General features: G+C 45.7%; 1 protein-coding gene across 3 annotated transcripts in view; it reads left to right on the plus strand.

The window, feature by feature from the left end:
• cntn2 (contactin 2) overlaps positions 1-18,603 on the plus strand; it is a 40,065-nt gene that overhangs the window by 4,215 nt on the left and 17,247 nt on the right. For all 3 annotated transcript variants that reach the window (XR_006031166.1, XM_042088840.1, XM_042088839.1), the window contains exons 2-17: positions 4,841-4,917; positions 6,342-6,483; positions 8,347-8,522; positions 8,699-8,794; positions 9,229-9,441; positions 9,758-9,860; positions 10,074-10,255; positions 11,655-11,791; positions 12,593-12,722; positions 13,156-13,306; positions 15,878-16,005; positions 16,118-16,293; positions 17,116-17,236; positions 17,429-17,587; positions 17,683-17,832; positions 18,237-18,307. Coding sequence is in view for 2 of the 3 variants with exons in the window: in XM_042088840.1 (XP_041944774.1) it covers positions 4,860-4,917; positions 6,342-6,483; positions 8,347-8,522; positions 8,699-8,794; positions 9,229-9,441; positions 9,758-9,860; positions 10,074-10,255; positions 11,655-11,791; positions 12,593-12,722; positions 13,156-13,306; positions 15,878-16,005; positions 16,118-16,293; positions 17,116-17,236; positions 17,429-17,587; positions 17,683-17,832; positions 18,237-18,307 (2,193 nt within the window). In the remaining variant the exon portion in view is untranslated. The remainder of the gene's footprint in view (positions 1-4,840; positions 4,918-6,341; positions 6,484-8,346; positions 8,523-8,698; positions 8,795-9,228; positions 9,442-9,757; positions 9,861-10,073; positions 10,256-11,654; positions 11,792-12,592; positions 12,723-13,155; positions 13,307-15,877; positions 16,006-16,117; positions 16,294-17,115; positions 17,237-17,428; positions 17,588-17,682; positions 17,833-18,236; positions 18,308-18,603) is intronic.

The raw sequence follows: 18,603 nt of genomic DNA on the forward strand, positions 1-18,603 counted from the left end.
TGGCAACCACTATTTTCCAATGACGTTCATCAGTGACAGATGTGTTTCTAAATGTGTTTCCCTTTGTTTATGTGCCTGTCCATTTCTGTATGTGCGTTCATGCTGTATGTCACCTGTGTTATGTGTCCAATGTGTGTGTGCGTGTGTGTGAGAGACAGAGAGAAAAACAAAGAGAGAGAGAGAGAGAAGTTTAGTGTGTGTATGTATGTACTGTATATATTATGAGGGCCAACGGATCAAGGAGGTGTTCATTCATGGTGTCCCTGCACGTGAGATGCTGCCATCTGTCTGACATCACAGACGTGTCACGGCGGCAGCTCATCCTCCGTCCGACAGCTCCAGACGGCGTGGGCAGGTTGTTAGTGGACCTCCCCTGCTCACTGAACTGTGACAGCGCACACGGACAGTGACATCCTCATCTCCTTGTGCGCTCACATTGATTGGAGCCACAGCTGTTCCCTGCTTGCATCTCACAGTAGCAGTAGCATCATCTCAGCGTCAAAACTGACAGTTTTAGTCGAAATCACTTCTCAATAACGCCTAATTTATAGACATCTTAGACACACATCAGTTTTCGCTCCTAGTCATGCCTCGGGTATCTATTAGATTTCTCCGTACAGCAGCAAAGAACATCCAGTATTGGCTGTTTAATATGAGTTGTTGTCTTGCTTTCTCGGTGTCAGCTCTCTCTTGGCCTTTTCATCACAGCCGTCTCTCTGTGTCCACCATATCTGAAGACATGTGCAGGACAGTGATTATATTACCCATCTCTTGTATGCTGTCAGACAAATAGGAAGAGGAGAGCCTGTATTTAAGTAATGCACTATTCAATTTTATATTCTCCTGTAAATTAGAGGTTGGGTAATTGTTTTCAGCAGTAAACCACCAATTTTTATATTTTTCCTAGTGGTTATTCAACCAAAATACATTGCTCAATTAATTTCAGTGAGATTAATTTGGTAATCCTCAAAAGAATAATAATAGGCAGTTTAATTACTTGGGAGCAAGGTCAGGCGTAAAACCATATGCATGAACCTCTCTCTAATGTAGTCAAGCATGCATGTGCTGTGGGTGTTTTAGTAATGTGTCAATAGATCAGAGCTCTCATTCTCTTTCTGTTTCTCTCTCTGTTTCTGTGTCTTTCTCTCTCTGTCTCTCATTCTATCATATCTCGTATGACTTTATGCGTATATGGCAAATAAACAGAGGTTGATAAACACACACACAAACACTGACGCATGCTTCCCTGGTTACTTTCTAGACAAGCGGGTATCGCCACACTGTTGTCTTAGGGAATTATCTCCCTGTTGGAACAGGTGGTGCACAATATCCCTGGTATGCTTTCAAGGCACGCTTACAGGGCCAAACCACAGGAACAGCCCCAACACACGTACACACACACTCAGGTCCAGCAGAACAACCCCCACACACGTACACACACACTCAGGTCCAGCAGAACAGCCCCAACACACGTACACACACACTCAGGTCCAGCAGAACAACCCCAACACACGTACACACACACACACACACTCAGGTCCAGCAGAACTTAATCCCCAAATCAGACTTCAGGCAAGAGAGGGTCTCTCCAGGTACAGTATGTGTGAGAGAGCCGAGAGAACAGAGCTCGCACTGTAGAGGTCTTCACAGGACTGTGTAGCAAAGTGTGTGTGACCCCACTACTCATAAACCCACACACTCTCACCCTGTGCTCTCAGTAGGGGGTAGCAGAGCCTTTCCTTCTCCTGTTGAACAGTTTAAAAAGACATTGTTGGAGGCACTGGAATGAGGCACCTGTTCCGTGTGGGCTTTAGTGGGTTTTCCTGACAGAGGGCTAACTCTTAGTTCTCCTCATGTTGCATTGCAGGTCTGTGGTCTGTGGTGGGGTCTTTTCTGGCATCAATTGCAGTGAATACACAGAATGTGCTTATCCAACATATGGCAGGACCCTCCCTCACCCATGTTTAGAGGGTAGCCAAGAGTCCATTATGACCTGAGAACATCATCAGGGCAGGATCTGGGGTGGAGTACTCCTACGCTGAGGCAAACAAAGAAGCATAGATGAATGGACAGATAGAGGGAGAGAGAGAGAGATTAGGATGAGCCAGTCATTTGCACTGTCGAGGCTGTGAGTCACAGCCGTGGCACTGGGCAGGGTGTCGTGTTACTGGGATGAGTGGTCTCATGTTGCGATGGGGTAAAGGGATGTTAATCTCTCGTCTGGACACACTGGTGCCACAGCTCACTGCTGGTGATGCCTTTTGCCTTGCAAATTGTTAAAAAATGACTGTACCGTATCAAGATAATAATTGTTTATTTCATTTTAACTGATTAAGGTGACTTTTACACTGTGTAGTAAAGCAAAGCATTGTGACATCTTCACAATTGACTTTTGAAGGAAACATTATAAGCTGAAGATCTCAATGGTATATGAATGGGGATGAACGGATGTGATACTGATGTTGCATATTGGCACGGCGCTGACCAAAATAGATTTGATCACTGGGCTCTGGTAATTGAACTGTTGGTATTAGTGATACGTCGTCCTATCCATGGGGCCAATCTATTCAACTCAATTAGATTCTGTTTTCTTCTATGTTTACACCTATGTGTGTGTACTATGTCACGTGTCAGCAATGTGCCCGTAGATCTCTGGCTAGAAGGAGAGCTAGCATAGCATGGAGAGAGCTGAAAACAATTGGTCAGCAGTTTGGTGGTTGTTAAACACTAATAAAAACAATGATATCAGATCTGTGCTCAGAATCAGTCATTATCCAATGTCTATGTACTGTTACTGGGATTGAGAAAGCCGGATTTGTGCATCCCTAAAGTAGCTGGTTACCCATGGCCTCTTCAGAGGAAAGACTGTCCCAAGTGGCCGGCTTTGCAGAGATGCGTGTCTCTTTAAGCCGTGAGCTGATCGAAACCGTCTAACTTTTAAATAAATGCAGCTTGTGTGGTCTGACTAAGGATCCCCTGCTGTGTAAGAGGAAGATGTTTGGGCTTGGGGGATGCTGGTAGAGGGGGTGTGTGGGTGAGGGTCAGACATGGGGGGTCCCAGCAGCTGCCTGAGGAGCACTCAAGCTGCACTGCCCCAGGCATGCAGGCAGAGGCGTGGAGGATAAATAAAATATGGAGCACGTCAAGGAGGGCAACGGCCTGAATCATGTCAGGAGGCAAGTTTCTGGTTTCGAGGGATCGAATAAATCCCAAGGAGAATCTGTGTGCTGGGCCGGGGGATGCTCCTCACAGACATTGGGAAGTCGATTACTCTGCACAGCCCTGACTTTTTCCCCAACGCTAGTTCTTGTGTGGTCCTGATGCGAGGGCACTCCAATCAGCATCAGTCACGGTAATCAGCGCACAGTGTCAGTCAGTCACCTAACGGGACTTCATCTGCATCTGAAGTGTCATCCAAGACCATCTGTGCATGCAGCCTTGAGCATGGAGTGAGGATGGCCTCTCTGAGCTTCTTTGTCTTATGCGCTAGTACATCGTGAAGCTCAACAATGATCTGTTTCTGTTGGGCTGCAGCTCGGGTGTAAGCTTTCACTGGACTTCCCTGCTGAGCTGGAGGATCCATTTAGACTTGAGCACGGCCTACAGAAAACAGGAAAATTGGGGGAATGAGAGAGAGTGACAGTGAGAGAGAGAGAGAAAGAGATAGCGAAAGAGAATTAGATGGGGGATGGAATTCTGTGTTCTCTCTCTCTCTCCCTCCCCATTTCAGGGCTTAACTGGACAATAACCTCTTTTCAGATATGGTTTCTACTCTCTCTCTCTCTCTCTCTCACACACACACACACACACACACAAACAGACACACACACACACTTCCTCACACTCACAGAACTTCTCTCACACTTGGAGTGGTTGGAAAAGGATAGGTTGGCTTTGTGCAAGGCTTCATTCAAGTAAAATCTGCTATCAGTAGTCAGAGACATACCTAAAAGTCTAATTAGCCTTCAAATTAGCCCTGTTACGGTAACTTAAGTACTTTGGATCTTTACTATGACAACCCCCTTATTGAAACTGCACATCCTCTCTGGGAGCAGACACTGTGCATGTCAAAGTCAAATTCAAAGTGAAGATATGAAATTCGCTGTCATCTTGTCCTTGCCTGGGCTGCATGCGTGGCTGTTATATTAGATGGAGATCCCTTGAGGGTGATTTTGAGAGAGTGAGTGATTGAGAGTGCTGTATAAGTACCCCTCTTGAAACTGGGAGGGTATCTGAAAGACATTTGTTCAACCATTATTTGATCCAGGACTGTGACACTGAGTCATGTTAGCTTTTCAGCCATGATTGCATGGCCTTTCAGCAGCTTTTCTATGTAAGGAGATGTCATTTTGTGCAGCTTGAAGGCAGAGCTTCTGTCCAAAAGGTGATTGGAAAATGACACATTTTTTTTGTGTGTGTGTGTGTGTGTGTGTGGTGTATATGTGTGTCTGTGTATGTTCATTTGAACAACACATTGACGACCACTTTTGTTGAAAAATAATTTTAAAAAAAGAAAACAAGGAAAATAATAGAGACGTGACGCAAAAGCATCACACTCTCCATCTTCCTGGAACTTCGAGCACCGAATGTGTCACATTTGTCGTCCTTGGCCACTTCAGCAATTAGTCATCTTTCCTAGACACATGTGCACTAACCTTAGATCCTCTCCGTAAGCCCTTTCCTCTATCCTCTCCATTAGTGTGGGAGCTGACCTCGGGCTCTTTGTATGCTTGCGAAGCTCACCGCGCTGCCTCTGCGGCTCTGCTACAGTATGTGCAGTAAATTGTGTTCCGAGCCTACTGTAACACCTGGCGCTTGTCATCTTTCTCGTCCTCCGCAGGCCCAGCCGTAAGCGCAGGATGAGAGGTCTGTCTGTCCTGGTGGCTCTCAGCTCCGTCGCCCTGACCTACGCCCTCGGTGAGTACCCTCGTCCTCTTCATCGGACGACTCCGCACTTCACACCGCGCCTCCGCAATGTTTCTTTGACCAACAGGGGGCTCGCAGTGATGCCAACAGCAAGCGATCTTTCCACCGAGGCTGGCTTCTTGTGCTGTTAACGTAAAAGTAACATACAGTGCAATCTGTGCATTTAATCAATACTCCCTCCCAGTTGATCCTATTGGGGACTGCTTAAGCCGCACTCTATTAGTTTTGATCTCATTCGAGGCTATTACAGAGTGAGAGAGGGGTGAGTGGGGTAGGGGGCGGTCGTTTGGATCTTGCTGATGGACTGTCTTTGCTGCTTTGAGAGGTCCATGTCTTTCATGCCCCAGGTCTCCCGGCAGTGCTCACCTGTCGGGCCAAAGCGTGAAGAGTGTGTCAAAGTGTGTCGGAATCAGCCGGAGGAGGGGTTCTCCCCCCAGAGACAGGAGACAGGAGGAGGGGTGGTGGATTAAGAGTGGATTCATTATTGATGGTGTTATTTTAAATCAGCAAGCGATGAGATGGAGACTGCCCTACCACCACCACCACCACCACCACCTCAGCCCATTTTCTCATTTCGCAGGGTTAAGAGGATGTGGTCTCTCATGAATGATTGATGCAAATGTTGAGATGCCATGCCATTAAGCCCCCCAACCCCACAGCCCATCCACCCCTGTTTTTGAGCTGTCACCCCCACCCCCACCCTGAAACCCCAGGTCCACCATGTCTGGGTCTAATGTCAACACTCTTAACACACCACCATTCTGGTGTCCCATTATTCACTGGCATCATCACCCAGTCTATGTGCACACAGAGGTGACACTGATGTGATGGCCTTCTGCATGGCACATTTAATTATGAATGATTTTGTACAGCATATAATTATGAATTATATAGCGCAACTGTTAAGTAGTGGTGGTTATTTTGTTTTTAGCTGAGACATCTGGAGTGCCATAATTACAATAAAGCTGTGAAAGGATGGTGTATTTTAAGATCCTCATGCTTCTGAGACTGCTCTCTGAAGCTGGAAGCTGCGTGGGATTTGTAAGCTCTCTTCAGGGGGTCTGCCGAGTGTGAGTTCTCATTCAGGAATTTGTTGTTTTGTTAGTTCCAGCCACAGTCAGTTCAGGTCAGAGAAGCACACTTCAGCATCCTTACTCAGGTTTTCCCAGACTCTGCCTTTTCACAGCGGAATTGCCATCCTAGGGGGAAAATGATACTGTTAAGCAGTGTGTGTGTGTGTGTGTGTGTGTGTGTGTGTGTATGTGTGTGCGTGTGTGCGTGCGTGTGTGTGTGTGTGTGTACGTGCATGTGCATGTCTCATGCATGTGTGTGTGTGTCTCTCATGTGTCTATGTGTGTGTGTGTGTGTGTGTGTGTGTGTGTCATGTATCTCTGTGTGTGTGTGTTCACATGCAGGTGGAGATATGTGTGTGTCAGGACATGACAGCGGGCCAGTGTTTGAGGAGCAGCCTGTGGGCCTGATCTACCCGGAGGGTCTGAACGAGGGGAAGGTGACCCTGAGCTGCCAGGCTAGAGCCAGTCCTGCTGCCTCCTACAGGTAACACTCCCCCTACTGGCCCCTACAGGTAACACACCCCTCATTGCCCCCTACAGGTAACACTCCCCCCCTGCCCCCTACAGGTAGTACATCCATTGGCCCTACAGGTAACCCCCCCCCCCCCCCCCCACCCCACACTTCCCCCTACAGGTAACACCCCCCCCCCCCTGCTGTCACAGCATCAGCCAAATAATTGCACTAATAACATATCTTATTCAGCATAATTACATAATCATGACCGCTAATTATCATAATCAACATTTCCACAATGCAACCCTGCAGTCGACATGATGTGAGCAGACTTTTACTCATAATATCACGGCAGTTCTTGCATGAAATGTGCCATAAAAATAAAGACTGCATAATTGATTGATTAATAATATGATAGCTGAACTGACTCTCTCAGCAGGGGCGGACCTGCCATTAGGCATGGTCAGGCAATTGCCTGGGGCCTCGTCATCCCCCTATCGTATTTAGTTTTTTTTTTTTTTTTTTTAAATAAATGATCACCGCATCCAAACAATATATTCTAATCCATAATAAAGATTGAAAAAATATTTGCCTCATGATTGCTCATAAACTCATCATAAAATCAATGACTGCAGGTCCGCTTCCTGTCACCATAGCAGCAACTAGCTATCTGAACGAGGTCTTGGTGAGGTGTGGAGTTGAGCGATTGACAGCCAGCCATGAAACATTTCCAGAGTGGAAGTGATAAAAGAAAAAGAAAAAGGGAGGAGGAAGAATTTCGAAAGAAATTGCCTAAATTAACCAACTTCTTCCAGTCGAAGAATTCTTCCACGGAAGAAAGTAATTTGGATAGCTCTTGCACTACATAGCCTATCTACTGATGATGATGATGATTATGATGTTGATCTAAGTGAAACAGTCGTGAGGGACAAGATCACTGTCACTGCCGAAGTCCGCACTAGTGCTGTTGGTGCTGCTACGGACACCATTTCAGTAGCAGAAGCTTTGGTTGCAAACGAAACCAGTACGTGAGTAGCCCTAACACGATACACTACAGTTATCAGTGACGACCCTGCGTTATGGACAGACACCGTAAGAGATGCAGAGCGAGTTGAAATCGTTAAAAAAGGCCCTGTGCAAATTAAGAACTTTGAATTCCCCAGAAATGCAGATAAACCACCCAGAAGATTCACGGTTGAACATTATTACATGACCATGAAAAATTAAGAAAAAATAAACAGAAAATGGCTAGTTTATTCGGTCAGTGCAGACGCTGTTTATTGTTTTGGATGTCGGCTTTTTGTAAGATCGAACGCCTCACTTAGTTCGCACGCACACACTCACTCTCACTCTCTCTCTCTCTCCCTCTCTCTCACTCACACACACACGCCATTCATAATTGTAATACTTTCAAAGGTTTTTACTAATGTTTTTTGATTGTCATCTATGGCAATAAATATTTGTTGTATTTGAGTATGCCTCAGCGTCCCATTATTACAGTTTTAGTGTGTGTGTGTGTGGGGGGGGGGGGGGGTCTCTCAGATACCTGACCCTATACCCTTACAATGTACTAACTTACACCCTCAACATGTTAGCATGCTATGAGTCCTGCAGTTATTTATTAGTGCTGTGTACCAGTCATGGCATATGAGCAAGCATGCTTAACATGATCTCATGATAATGGTCTCCCATGGTCTGTCAACAATCTTTTTTGTTTTGTTTTTAGGTAATAGGACCAAAGATCCTTGATTCCGCTTCAATCCTCTCTGTTAATTTTAAAGTAAATGTAATGTTTATCGATGTCATTGTAAGTCGCTTTGGACAAAATAAACATAAACAATCTCCCAGTGCATAGTTACAGTGTGTGCTGTCTGTGTTGCCTCCCTCCCACAGGTGGCAGGTGAATGGCACAGAGGTGATTCTGGGTGCTGACCCACGGTACTCACTGGTGGCCGGCAACCTGGTGATCACCAACCCACAGCATGACCATGACGCCGGGTCCTACCAGTGCCTGGCCTATAACCGATGTGGCACCATCATCAGCCGGGCTGCCAACCTCAAGTTTGGCTGTGAGCAACCAACCCCCCCCCCCCCTCCTTTCTCTCTCTCTGTCTTACACAGTTATAAGCCTAAGATACAATGTTAATTACTATAACCAACCTAACCCAACCAACATTAATGTGTGAATTAAAAAAAAAACATACATTGTGTAACATTTTGTGCTTTCTTTTTCATCCATTTACAGACTTGCATGACTTTCCACCACAGAACAGGACTCCACAGACGGCCCATGAGGGTTCCGGAACCTTCATAGCCTGCCAGGCTTCTGCCCACTACCCCGGTATGATGTGAATCTCAGATCTCAGCATGGACAGGTAGAAAGGACATTTTATTAGGAATACATTGGCTGTCCAGAACCTGAGTTTCTCAATGGGCAGACATTATGCCAAAGCTTTGGTTCCATCCTTGTGTACTTTGAGGAGATGAACAGAAATTCTCAAGACAGACTTCTCACAGTGAGACATGGTGAAGGCCTGCGGAATCCATTTAAACAGCTGCTGAGGATGTTCACCATGGAATGTTTTCACAGCAGGCTGTCTCCCAAATGTGATAGTTTGGGATTGTCAACCTCTTGATGCTGTATGAAGTCCTTACATCTGTACAGTCCTTACAGAATATTTGTAAATATCTTATTTATAAGAATAAATGTATTTCAATAATGGGTTGGTTGTTGTGGCTGCTCACACTTTTTTCTACCTATGTCTATGTCTGTAGCCCTCTCTTACCGCTGGTTCCTCAACGAGTTCCCAAGCTTTGTGTCATCGGACGGCGGCCGCCTCTTTGTCTCCCAGGTGACGGGCGACCTCCACGTGGCCAAGACCGCGGCCAACGACAGTGGCAACTACTTCTGCTTCACCACCATCAACATGGACATCAGCACCAAGAGCATCTTCAGCAAGGCAGTGCCACTGACCGTGCAGCCCGATGGTGAGCCTCTGCTTCTGGGTCTCTCTACCCCTGGGACCCCCTTGGACCTCCACACAGGCCTGACTGACTTCTGACTGCCAACACTGAGATTTAAATAGAGTGCTTTTAATGTCAAACTTCAAGTAGTCAAGTACAATCTGTAGTCTATTCATCTTTGCACAGATTATTAAGGGACACAAAGACATAGCTACGGTAATTCAGCATATTTTAGTGTAGTAAATCGTAGAGTTCAATAAATTGTCACAGGGGTAGATTGACACACACAGTGCACTACTCTATTTAAAGGAGTCTTGTCTTATGTTCTGTGCACCTGCAGCAAACCCCAGGAAGTCCGCCCCCAGCATCCGTGTGCGTTTCCCCGCTGAGACCTATGCGTTGGCCGGGCACACCACTCAGCTGGAGTGCTTCGCCTACGGCAAGTAAGTCAGCGCTGATGCCTGTGAACCCATCACCACACTGAAAACCATCACCAACTTCTGAACTCTCTAAATCTCTGGTCTCTCTCTCTCATCTCTAGTGTAACCCATTGTGGTAATCTGATTGCACATCTCTCTCTCCCTCTCTCTCTCTTTCCTTTCTCTCTATGTCCCTTTGCGGCCCCCCCCTCCCCCACACCCTCCCCTTTCCTGTAGTCCCGTGCCCAAGCTGCGCTGGAGGAAGGTGGACAGTGTCCTGCCGGTGAAGGCTCTGGTCAGCTCAGAGGGCTCCATCCTGACGCTGCCTGAGCTGGGCTTTGAGGATGAGGGCATGTACGAGTGTGAGGCCTACAGCTCGGAGGGCAGAGACATCTACCAGGGCCGCATCACTGTGCAAGGCAGGTGCCATGGCCTTCACATCACCAGCAGAGTTGTGATAGCAGATTTAAATATATAGTGATTAGATTTATAGAATATAGAATAAAATAGAATAGAATAGAATATCTTTATTTGTCATTGTCACAGGTACAACAAAATTAAGTGCATTCCTTGTTCAGTGCAAAAGTAGCAATAAATAAGTAAAAAAGTCACTATGGACATAAAAGGACATAAAAACGTGCATAAAAACTTTACACCCCACACATATCCCACCCATACACATCCACATTCATAAAATGTAAAACATAAAGATATGCTATGGTAGCACCGTTCAGTGAGATTATGGCTGTTGGGTAGAAACTGTTTCTTAGCCTATTTGTCCTGGTTTTTATGGATCTGTATCTCCTGCCTGATGGCAGTAGTTCAAACAGTTTGTGACCGGGGTGTGATGAGTCTTTCAGGATGGAATTGGCCTTTTTGAGGCAGCGGGAATGGTGCAGTTCATCCAGAGAGGGAAGAGGGCAGCCGATGAATTTTCTGTGCTGCCCTAATGACCCCCTGGAGCCTCTCCCTCTGTGGCACAGTGCAGCTTGTGAACCAAACACAGAGGCAATATGTCAAAATACTCTCAATTGAGCAGCGATAGAATGACACCAGCAGCTTTTGAGGGATGTTGTCCTTCCTGAGAACTCTCAGGAAGTAAAGTCTCTGCTGGGCCTTCTTCACTAGCCCAGTGGTGTTGATGCCCCAGGTCAGGTCCTCCATGATGTTGACTCCCAAGAAGCGGAAGTCTGTGACCCTCTCCACACAGTCCCCTTTTATCACCAGTGGTTGGATGTCTGTCTTTTTCTTCCTGTATGCCACAATGAGCTCCTTGGTCTTAGCTGTATTAAGGAGCAAGTTGTTGGCCTCACACCACCCCACCAAACGCTTAAATTCAGAAGTGTAAAAGTCTCAGAAAGTGAAAGTCCTGCCACATTTTTGTTCCAACCATTCACTTAATCAGCTGATTCTAATACTCTTAAGCCAGGTAGATCAGCTAATTATTGAAATCACCTGTGTTAAATGCACAGGTAGAACCAATACATTGCAGGGCTTTTACTTTCTGAAACCGGACTTTTTCATCTCTGTTTGTCATTGTTCTTACTTGACAGCTAGGTTTTGCTATTTTGTTTTTAAATTCATAAAATCCGAAATATTCTAAAAACAAATTCAATCTTAAAAGAAAGTGAATAATCTTGTAAAAATCATGTAGGCCTACTGTTAAATAAGATCTGAACTGAACTGAACATGAGAATTGATTTGTCTGTGTATACTGTGTGTGTGTGTGTGTGTGTGTGTGTGTGTGTGTGTGTGTGTGTGTGTGTGTGTGTGTGTGTGTGTGTGTGTGTGTGTGTGTGTGTGTGTGTGTGTGTGCAGCCCAGCCAGAGTGGTTGCAGGTGATGAGTGACTCTGAGGTGGAGATCAGCTCAGAGCTCCAGTGGAGCTGTCTGGCAGCAGGCAAGCCCCGGCCATCTATCCGCTGGCTCCGCAACGGACAGCCCCTTACCACACAGGTACACATACACACACACACACACACACACACACACACACACATATGTGGGCACACTGCCTGCACCACATCAGTTTATGCCCTTTTTTTATCTCTGTGAAATTATGGTGTTGAATTGTGTTGAATGACACAGGAGAAATTTGGTTCCTCAAAGGTGATACCTCCCATACTGTGTATGTGATCACACATGCACTCACAACACACATACGCACAAATACATACACACACACACACACCAAATGAGCCAATGTAGCAGCAGTTCTTCTCGTATGCATTGTCCTCACCATTGCTGTAGCCATTGGCAGCATATCATTGCATATCCCTGCTGAAGATGGTCAAAACTGTTAGAAACCAGCTTATGCTGGTAGCTGGTTTTAGCTGGTTGGGCCACCAGGTGGACATGCTGGCGTGTTGATCTGAAGAAGCTGGTCATGCTGGTGTGGGTGTGACCAGCCTGTCATGTGGGATACAGCTGGTATAAGATGGTCATGCTGGTGATCAGCCTGCCAAGCTTGACATTATTGGTGTAAGATGATCATGCTGGTTTTCTAGAATGACCAACATAAGCTGGCATGGTTAAATCAGCAATGTAAGACCAGCAACACCAGCTAAAATGACCAGCTTGAGGTGGCACGACATGCAAAACAAGCTGAATTACGATCGTAAACTGGGTAAGCCAGCTTAAGTATGTTTTCGCAAGAGTTTTGCTGGTCTAGCTGGTCAGCCATCATAGGGTGGTCAAACAAGCTGGTTAACAAGTTCGTAAACTCATCATCTGACTGACTCCTCCCTCTGACAACAGGCCAGAGTTCAGGTGAAGAACGGCCAGCTGAAGATCAGCAACCTGGCACTAGAGGATTCTGGGATGTACCAGTGTGTGGCGGAGAACAAGCATGGCACCATCTACTCCAACGCAGAACTTAGGGTTCAAGGTGAGAGGTCATAGTTCAGCGCGACAGGCCCTGTCAGAGAGTTGCCCCTCCCATACAGAGCTGTACATCTGTGCTTTTTCATCTCTTTTGAGTCACCATTCGATTTCTTAACACTTTCAGATTTTTTTGCATAATGTAATTTTGCTGTTTGATTTCAACTTTTTTTCGATTTCATTTTATGATTAAAGTGCATTGCTTTCTCTCCCCATCTGTCCAGTCAAGCCTCGTAGCCCCTCCCTGTAGCTCCGTCCAGTCTTGTGTTTATGCCCTCCTCACCTCCCTTCCCAAGGCTCCCGCAGACCCAGAATTGGCTTCATGGTACCATGTATTCCCGTGGGTCTCTCTCTTTCTCACATCCCCCTCCTCCTCTCCTCCCTCTCTCCTTCTCTCTCTCCTTCCCTCCCTCTGTCTGGGCACTCCCTCCCTCTCTCAGTCCAGGGCCCGGACTTCCGGCTGAACCCGGTGCGGAGGCTGGTGCCTGCGGCGCGTGGCGGACAGGTGCGGATCGAGTGCAAGCCGCGTGCCGCGCCCAAACCCACGCTTTTCTGGAGCCGCGGCACCGAGCTACTCGTCAACAGCAGCAGGTGAGCCCCTGGGCCAGACTCACGCTGCCTGCTCTCTGTGAGGTGCTCTTTGTGAGTCTCGCTCTATGCTGTAAACAGCTTTAGGCTTACCAATGATTCTGCAGCGGTCCATTATCACTCACATCACTTATCACTTATCAGCAGTTTCCTCTGTCAGCATAATTGGTATATCGTTTTCCATCTCCCTAACATTTACCTATGCAAAACAGAAGTGCTCTATATGCATTACCTAAACCTTCCAGCAGGGAGCGCTGCATTTCCATGTCTGTAAGTGACACCAGTAAGTGGCAGCAGATGCGCTCCCATCAGGAGGGCTTGTCTTGCTTTCCCTCTCCTTTGCTATTGTTTTTCTTGTTCTCAGAGAGACTATTTAGTGGAGCAGTCAGGCAAGAATATGAACCCTTAGGTGGCCGTAAAGTCAATTGATATCACAGCTCATTACATGCCTGACAGTTCATTACAGATGATTTAATTCTAAATCTCTATCTGGCATTTAAAGCATTTAAAGATAGAGCAGAGATCGCAGTTGCACAGAAAGAGCTCAACAAAATGCTTAGGAATGCTAGGGACAAACAGAAAACCTTCTTGGAACAGGGCCTCACTAGCTGTAATAGTAAAGAATTATGGAACTCTATGAAAAAGATGACTAACTTGCATACTAATAAAAAACAATGAATTACTACGAACGAAGAGGTAAGAGTGGATGAGCTGAACAACTTCTTTCTAAGGTTTTCACCATAGAAGGAGCTCTTAGCCCCTGAATTAGACTGGGCTTCGCTTAACAACTCATCTTGCTCTTTCTCTTGGAAAATAACACCTCAGCAGGTACAATCAACTTTTCAGAAAGTGATCAACAAGAAATCAACAGGGCCGGATTGCCAGCCATGGTACTGAAAATATGCGCTGCTGAGTTAACAGCAGCTTGGTGTCCCCTATTCCAGAGATCTTTAGACAGCTGCACGGTGCCTGCTCTATGGAAGAAATCCATTGTAATACCGATACCTAAAGTTCAGTGTCTGGCCGAAAATAAAGATTTTTGACCAATTGCACTAACAGTGTTGTTATGAAGTGTCTAGAGAAAATAATGGTACACATGCTGAAGGTGGAGATAGCCTCCCACCTAGATCCACTCCAGTTTGCGTACCGGGCCGGGCGCAGTACGGAGGATGCGGTTATTAGCGTGACCCACCTAATAAACAAACATCTGGAAACCCCGGCAACATATGCAAGAGTCCTTTTTGCAGATTTTAGCTCTGCGTTTGACACAATACACCCCCTGTTGTTTTCAGTACCATGGCTGCCAACCCATCCGGCCCTGTTGATTTCTTGTTACTCACTTTCTGAAAAGTTGATTGTACCTGCTGAGGTGCTCACAGTACATCTTAAATCTAACGTGGAGAGATAAAACAGCGATGAAGGTAATGAATAGAAGGGATCACCCATCCCTTTAATCCATTTTTGAAAAGGTGATGGTAAACCAGGCACATAAAATTCTTGGTGACCCAACTCATACATGTATTCTCCATACCGAATACGAGCTACTGCCATCAGGGAAGCGGTTTAGGGCCATAAGCTATAAGAGCAACCGTTTTAAGCAGTCCTTCCTCCCTACGTCGGTGGCTCTACTGAATAAAACAAGTGAAGGAAGGAAACATTAATTTTAGAAATCTATTTATTCCTTTTTTCAATTTAATTTTCATTTAAGGGCTTTTTTCACCCTGTATCAGAGCCATGTCCTGCATGTATGTGATTGTTGTTTACAGAGAAGGTACTTTACAGCCCAAGACTAATTTCCCCTTGAGGAACAATGAAGTATATCTTATCTTATCTTATCTGTTCACTCCTACATTGTTTTGCATTTAGGCTTTGATTAGTCTATTGGACGCCATAGTCTGTGTCTCCATCTGTGTCTAGACTAGAACAGATACTCATAAACAAACTCTTGCCAAACTATGAATATTACATAGTGGTGGTGACAGTAACGGCATAGATAGACAGGAAAATTTGACGTACTGTGTTTTTGTTACTTAACTCACCAGGCCTCTGAAAGTCATAGACTCTCGGAGAGTGATATCTGCAGTACACATTGTATTTGCTGCAGCTGTAGAGTAACTTAAGATGAAGCCTTTGGTAGGCATCCATTGCATCAGTCCATGCCACTGCTCGGGCAGATGGGTGTGTGAATCGTCTCATCACAGACAGCTGAGCCCCAGGGGGTCCCACCTGTTCGCAGTGCACCAGCAGACAAAGCTGCACAAATTAGCACTTGCTCCAGGGACGGTTAAAAACACAACAAGCTATGTCAGAGAAGTGGCGAACGATTTCATCAGAATTTCTCCAGAAATGTCTCCCATGCTGAGAAAACTTTTTGAAAGACGAATGAGAGAGAAAGAGAGAGAGAGGGAGGGAGAGAGAGAGAGAGAGGAGATTGCACACTGCATAGCTCTCGAAGGATGACTTATTATAAAAACATCTAGTGTCAGCTTTTGAGCATATTTTAAAAAGTGCGTGCCTCTGCCTGTTCCTAAGGGGTGCTGGTGGGTAACGCTCATGGTTGTGTTCCCTGCTCAGGGTGACAGTGACTGCCGATGGCGTGCTGTATATCTACAACATCAGCCGTGCCGACGAGGGCAAGTACACCTGCTTCGCAGAAAACTCTTTGGGGAAAGCCAACAGCACTGGACATCTTTCTGTGAGAGGTAGAGTATTCTCTGCATCCTTTTTTTGTCTGTCTGCCTGTCTACCTGACTGTTTGTATGTCTGTCCATGTGCGTTGCTGTAAATCTGGCGATATATCTATCTGTCTATCAGATGCCACTAAAATCACCCTGGCACCGTCTAATGCGGACATCAACCAGGGTGAGAACGTGACCCTGCAGTGCCATGCCTCCCATGACCCCACCATGGACTTGACCTTCACCTGGTCCCATAACGGCGTGCCTCTGGACCTAGAGGACCACAGTGGCCACTACCAGCGTGTAGAGGGGGTGAGACAGGATTTACAGCATGTAGCTTCAGTATGACCCCCCTGGGCAAGCCAGATACATTTACATTTGTTCACTACATTTATTCATTTAAATCCACAAACGAGTTTCACCAGGAGTGCTGCTTGGGTGTAGAGAAATTAGTACTCCTCTGGTGCTCATCAGCTTAGAGATCCAACACGATTTCAAATTTAGTAGCGAGTCTGAGGCACTCAAGATATTTGTAAGTAAAACGCCTTTAACATGCATATGCATGATTTTAATTGATAGCCAAGCTCAATAAAGGTGTTTTACTTACATTTATTAATTTATCAGACACTTTTATCCAAAGCAACTTTTTTATCATTTATTCATTTATCAGACACTTTTATCCAAAGCAACAAAAATGAGGACTAACATTCAAGCTACTGTGCAGAGGACACCTTAGGTAGCAATCAGTTCTATATCAATCATTACTATTACTATAGGATGAGAGTGCATATGTTATAATACTAGTCATAAGTAAATAGAGAGCCCTCTATTAGGGCCCACTTTAGTTTTCTTCCTATTTAAAGGGTCTCAAAGTTATTTATACTCTACTAGACTAATTCAGTGGAATTTAATTAATACAATTACTACACACCGCACCGCACACACCGCAACGTCAAACGTTGTTTTTTGTTTAATCAGAACATCTTATCATAATTAGTGGTTCTGTATTTAATGTTTAATGTAAATATTCCTGAATGTTTAATTTCCTGAATGTTTTGATTTGGTTCGAGGATCAAAGAGGTCAGACACACCTGTAATAAATATGTGCTGTTTTTCAACTCTAAACTCTATCAGAAGGAAACGATCGGTGACCTGGCGATTGTGAACGGGCAGCTGAGTCATGCAGGCACCTATACGTGCGCCGCACAGACAGTCGTAGACACGGCCACCGCCACCGCCAAACTAGTAGTCAGAGGTAGGCAGGCCAACATTTGCCATGCCAGAGTGCCATTGTGATAATCTGATTGCACATCTATGAGTCATTAAATGCATTGTACTACAGTACATTGTTTCAGAGTTCTTTACTTTGTCTTCTGCCACCATTTCTCCCCTCTCTCTCTCTTTCTCTCTCTCTCTCTCTATCTCTCTCTCTCCCTTTCTCTCTCAGGCCCCCCGGGTCCTCCGGGAGGTCTGGTGGTGAAGAGTGTAAATGAGACGTCCGTGGAGCTGCGCTGGAGCCGTGGCTATGACAACCACAGCCCCATTGGCAAGTATGTCATCATGAGCCGCTCAGATCCCTCGGCCCCCTGGAAGAGAATGAGGACAGGTAAAAAAAGACCAAAAAAGTACACAACTCTTTTGAGAATGATGACAAATTAGAGAAATGCTGACTAAGCAACACTGACCAATGAATATGCACAGATCCAGACAACATTGAGGGAAACGCGGAGTCAGCGCGTGTCATCGGTCTTCGACCCTGGATGGACTATGAGTTCCAGGTCATCGCCAGCAACATTCTTGGCAGTGGCGAGCCTAGCATGCCCTCTCAGACCATCCAGACCAAGCAGGCAGGTCAGAACCGCAGTGACCACTACCACTCCTTGGGCCCACCCTCGTGGGCTGTTCATTTTATCTGAGCTTTGAAAGTTTGCTCTGTTACAGATTTTCAAACCAGTATAATATGCACTCACATTTGTTAGATGTGATCTTTCATGTCTGTACTATGATGTGATCTTTGTCCTTTATGTGCTGCAGAACAGGAACATGCTGTAAACCAGTTTTAAACTCCGTCAGGCCTGTTTAACTGTAACTGAATTGTTACTTTTAATCCTTTCCTGTATAATGAATTAAATGAATGACCAAAGACATATCATATGTATCTGCATTAGCCGCAAAAGCCCAATCAGCATAGCTGTGGAGGTGAGGCTATACTGTATGTCAGGCTGCTGGTGTTGATGAGTGTGTCTCTTCTGCAGCTCCCACCGTGGCACCAAGTGGACTAGGAGGGGGAGGTGGCGATCGCTATGAGCTCATCATCACTTGGACGGTGTGTTTTTAACTACATATACTGAATATGTGTGTGTATGTGTGTGTGTGTGTGTATGCACTGTACAGAAAGAGATTTGTGTGCAGAGAAAGTGTGTATGAAAGACCAAGAATATGTGTGTGAGCTTCAATTGATACTCTAACGAGATAAGTATAAGTATAAGTATATATACTCTTTTGATCCCGTGAGGGAAATTTGGTCTCTGCATTTATCCCAATCTGTGAATTAGTGAAACACACACAGCACCCAGTGTACACACAGTGAGGTGAAGCACACACTAATCCCGGCGCAGTGAG

The sequence above is a fragment of the Alosa sapidissima genome, chromosome 4 (genome assembly GCF_018492685.1).
Source record: "Alosa sapidissima isolate fAloSap1 chromosome 4, fAloSap1.pri, whole genome shotgun sequence".
Lineage (NCBI taxonomy): Eukaryota > Metazoa > Chordata > Actinopteri > Clupeiformes > Clupeidae > Alosa > Alosa sapidissima.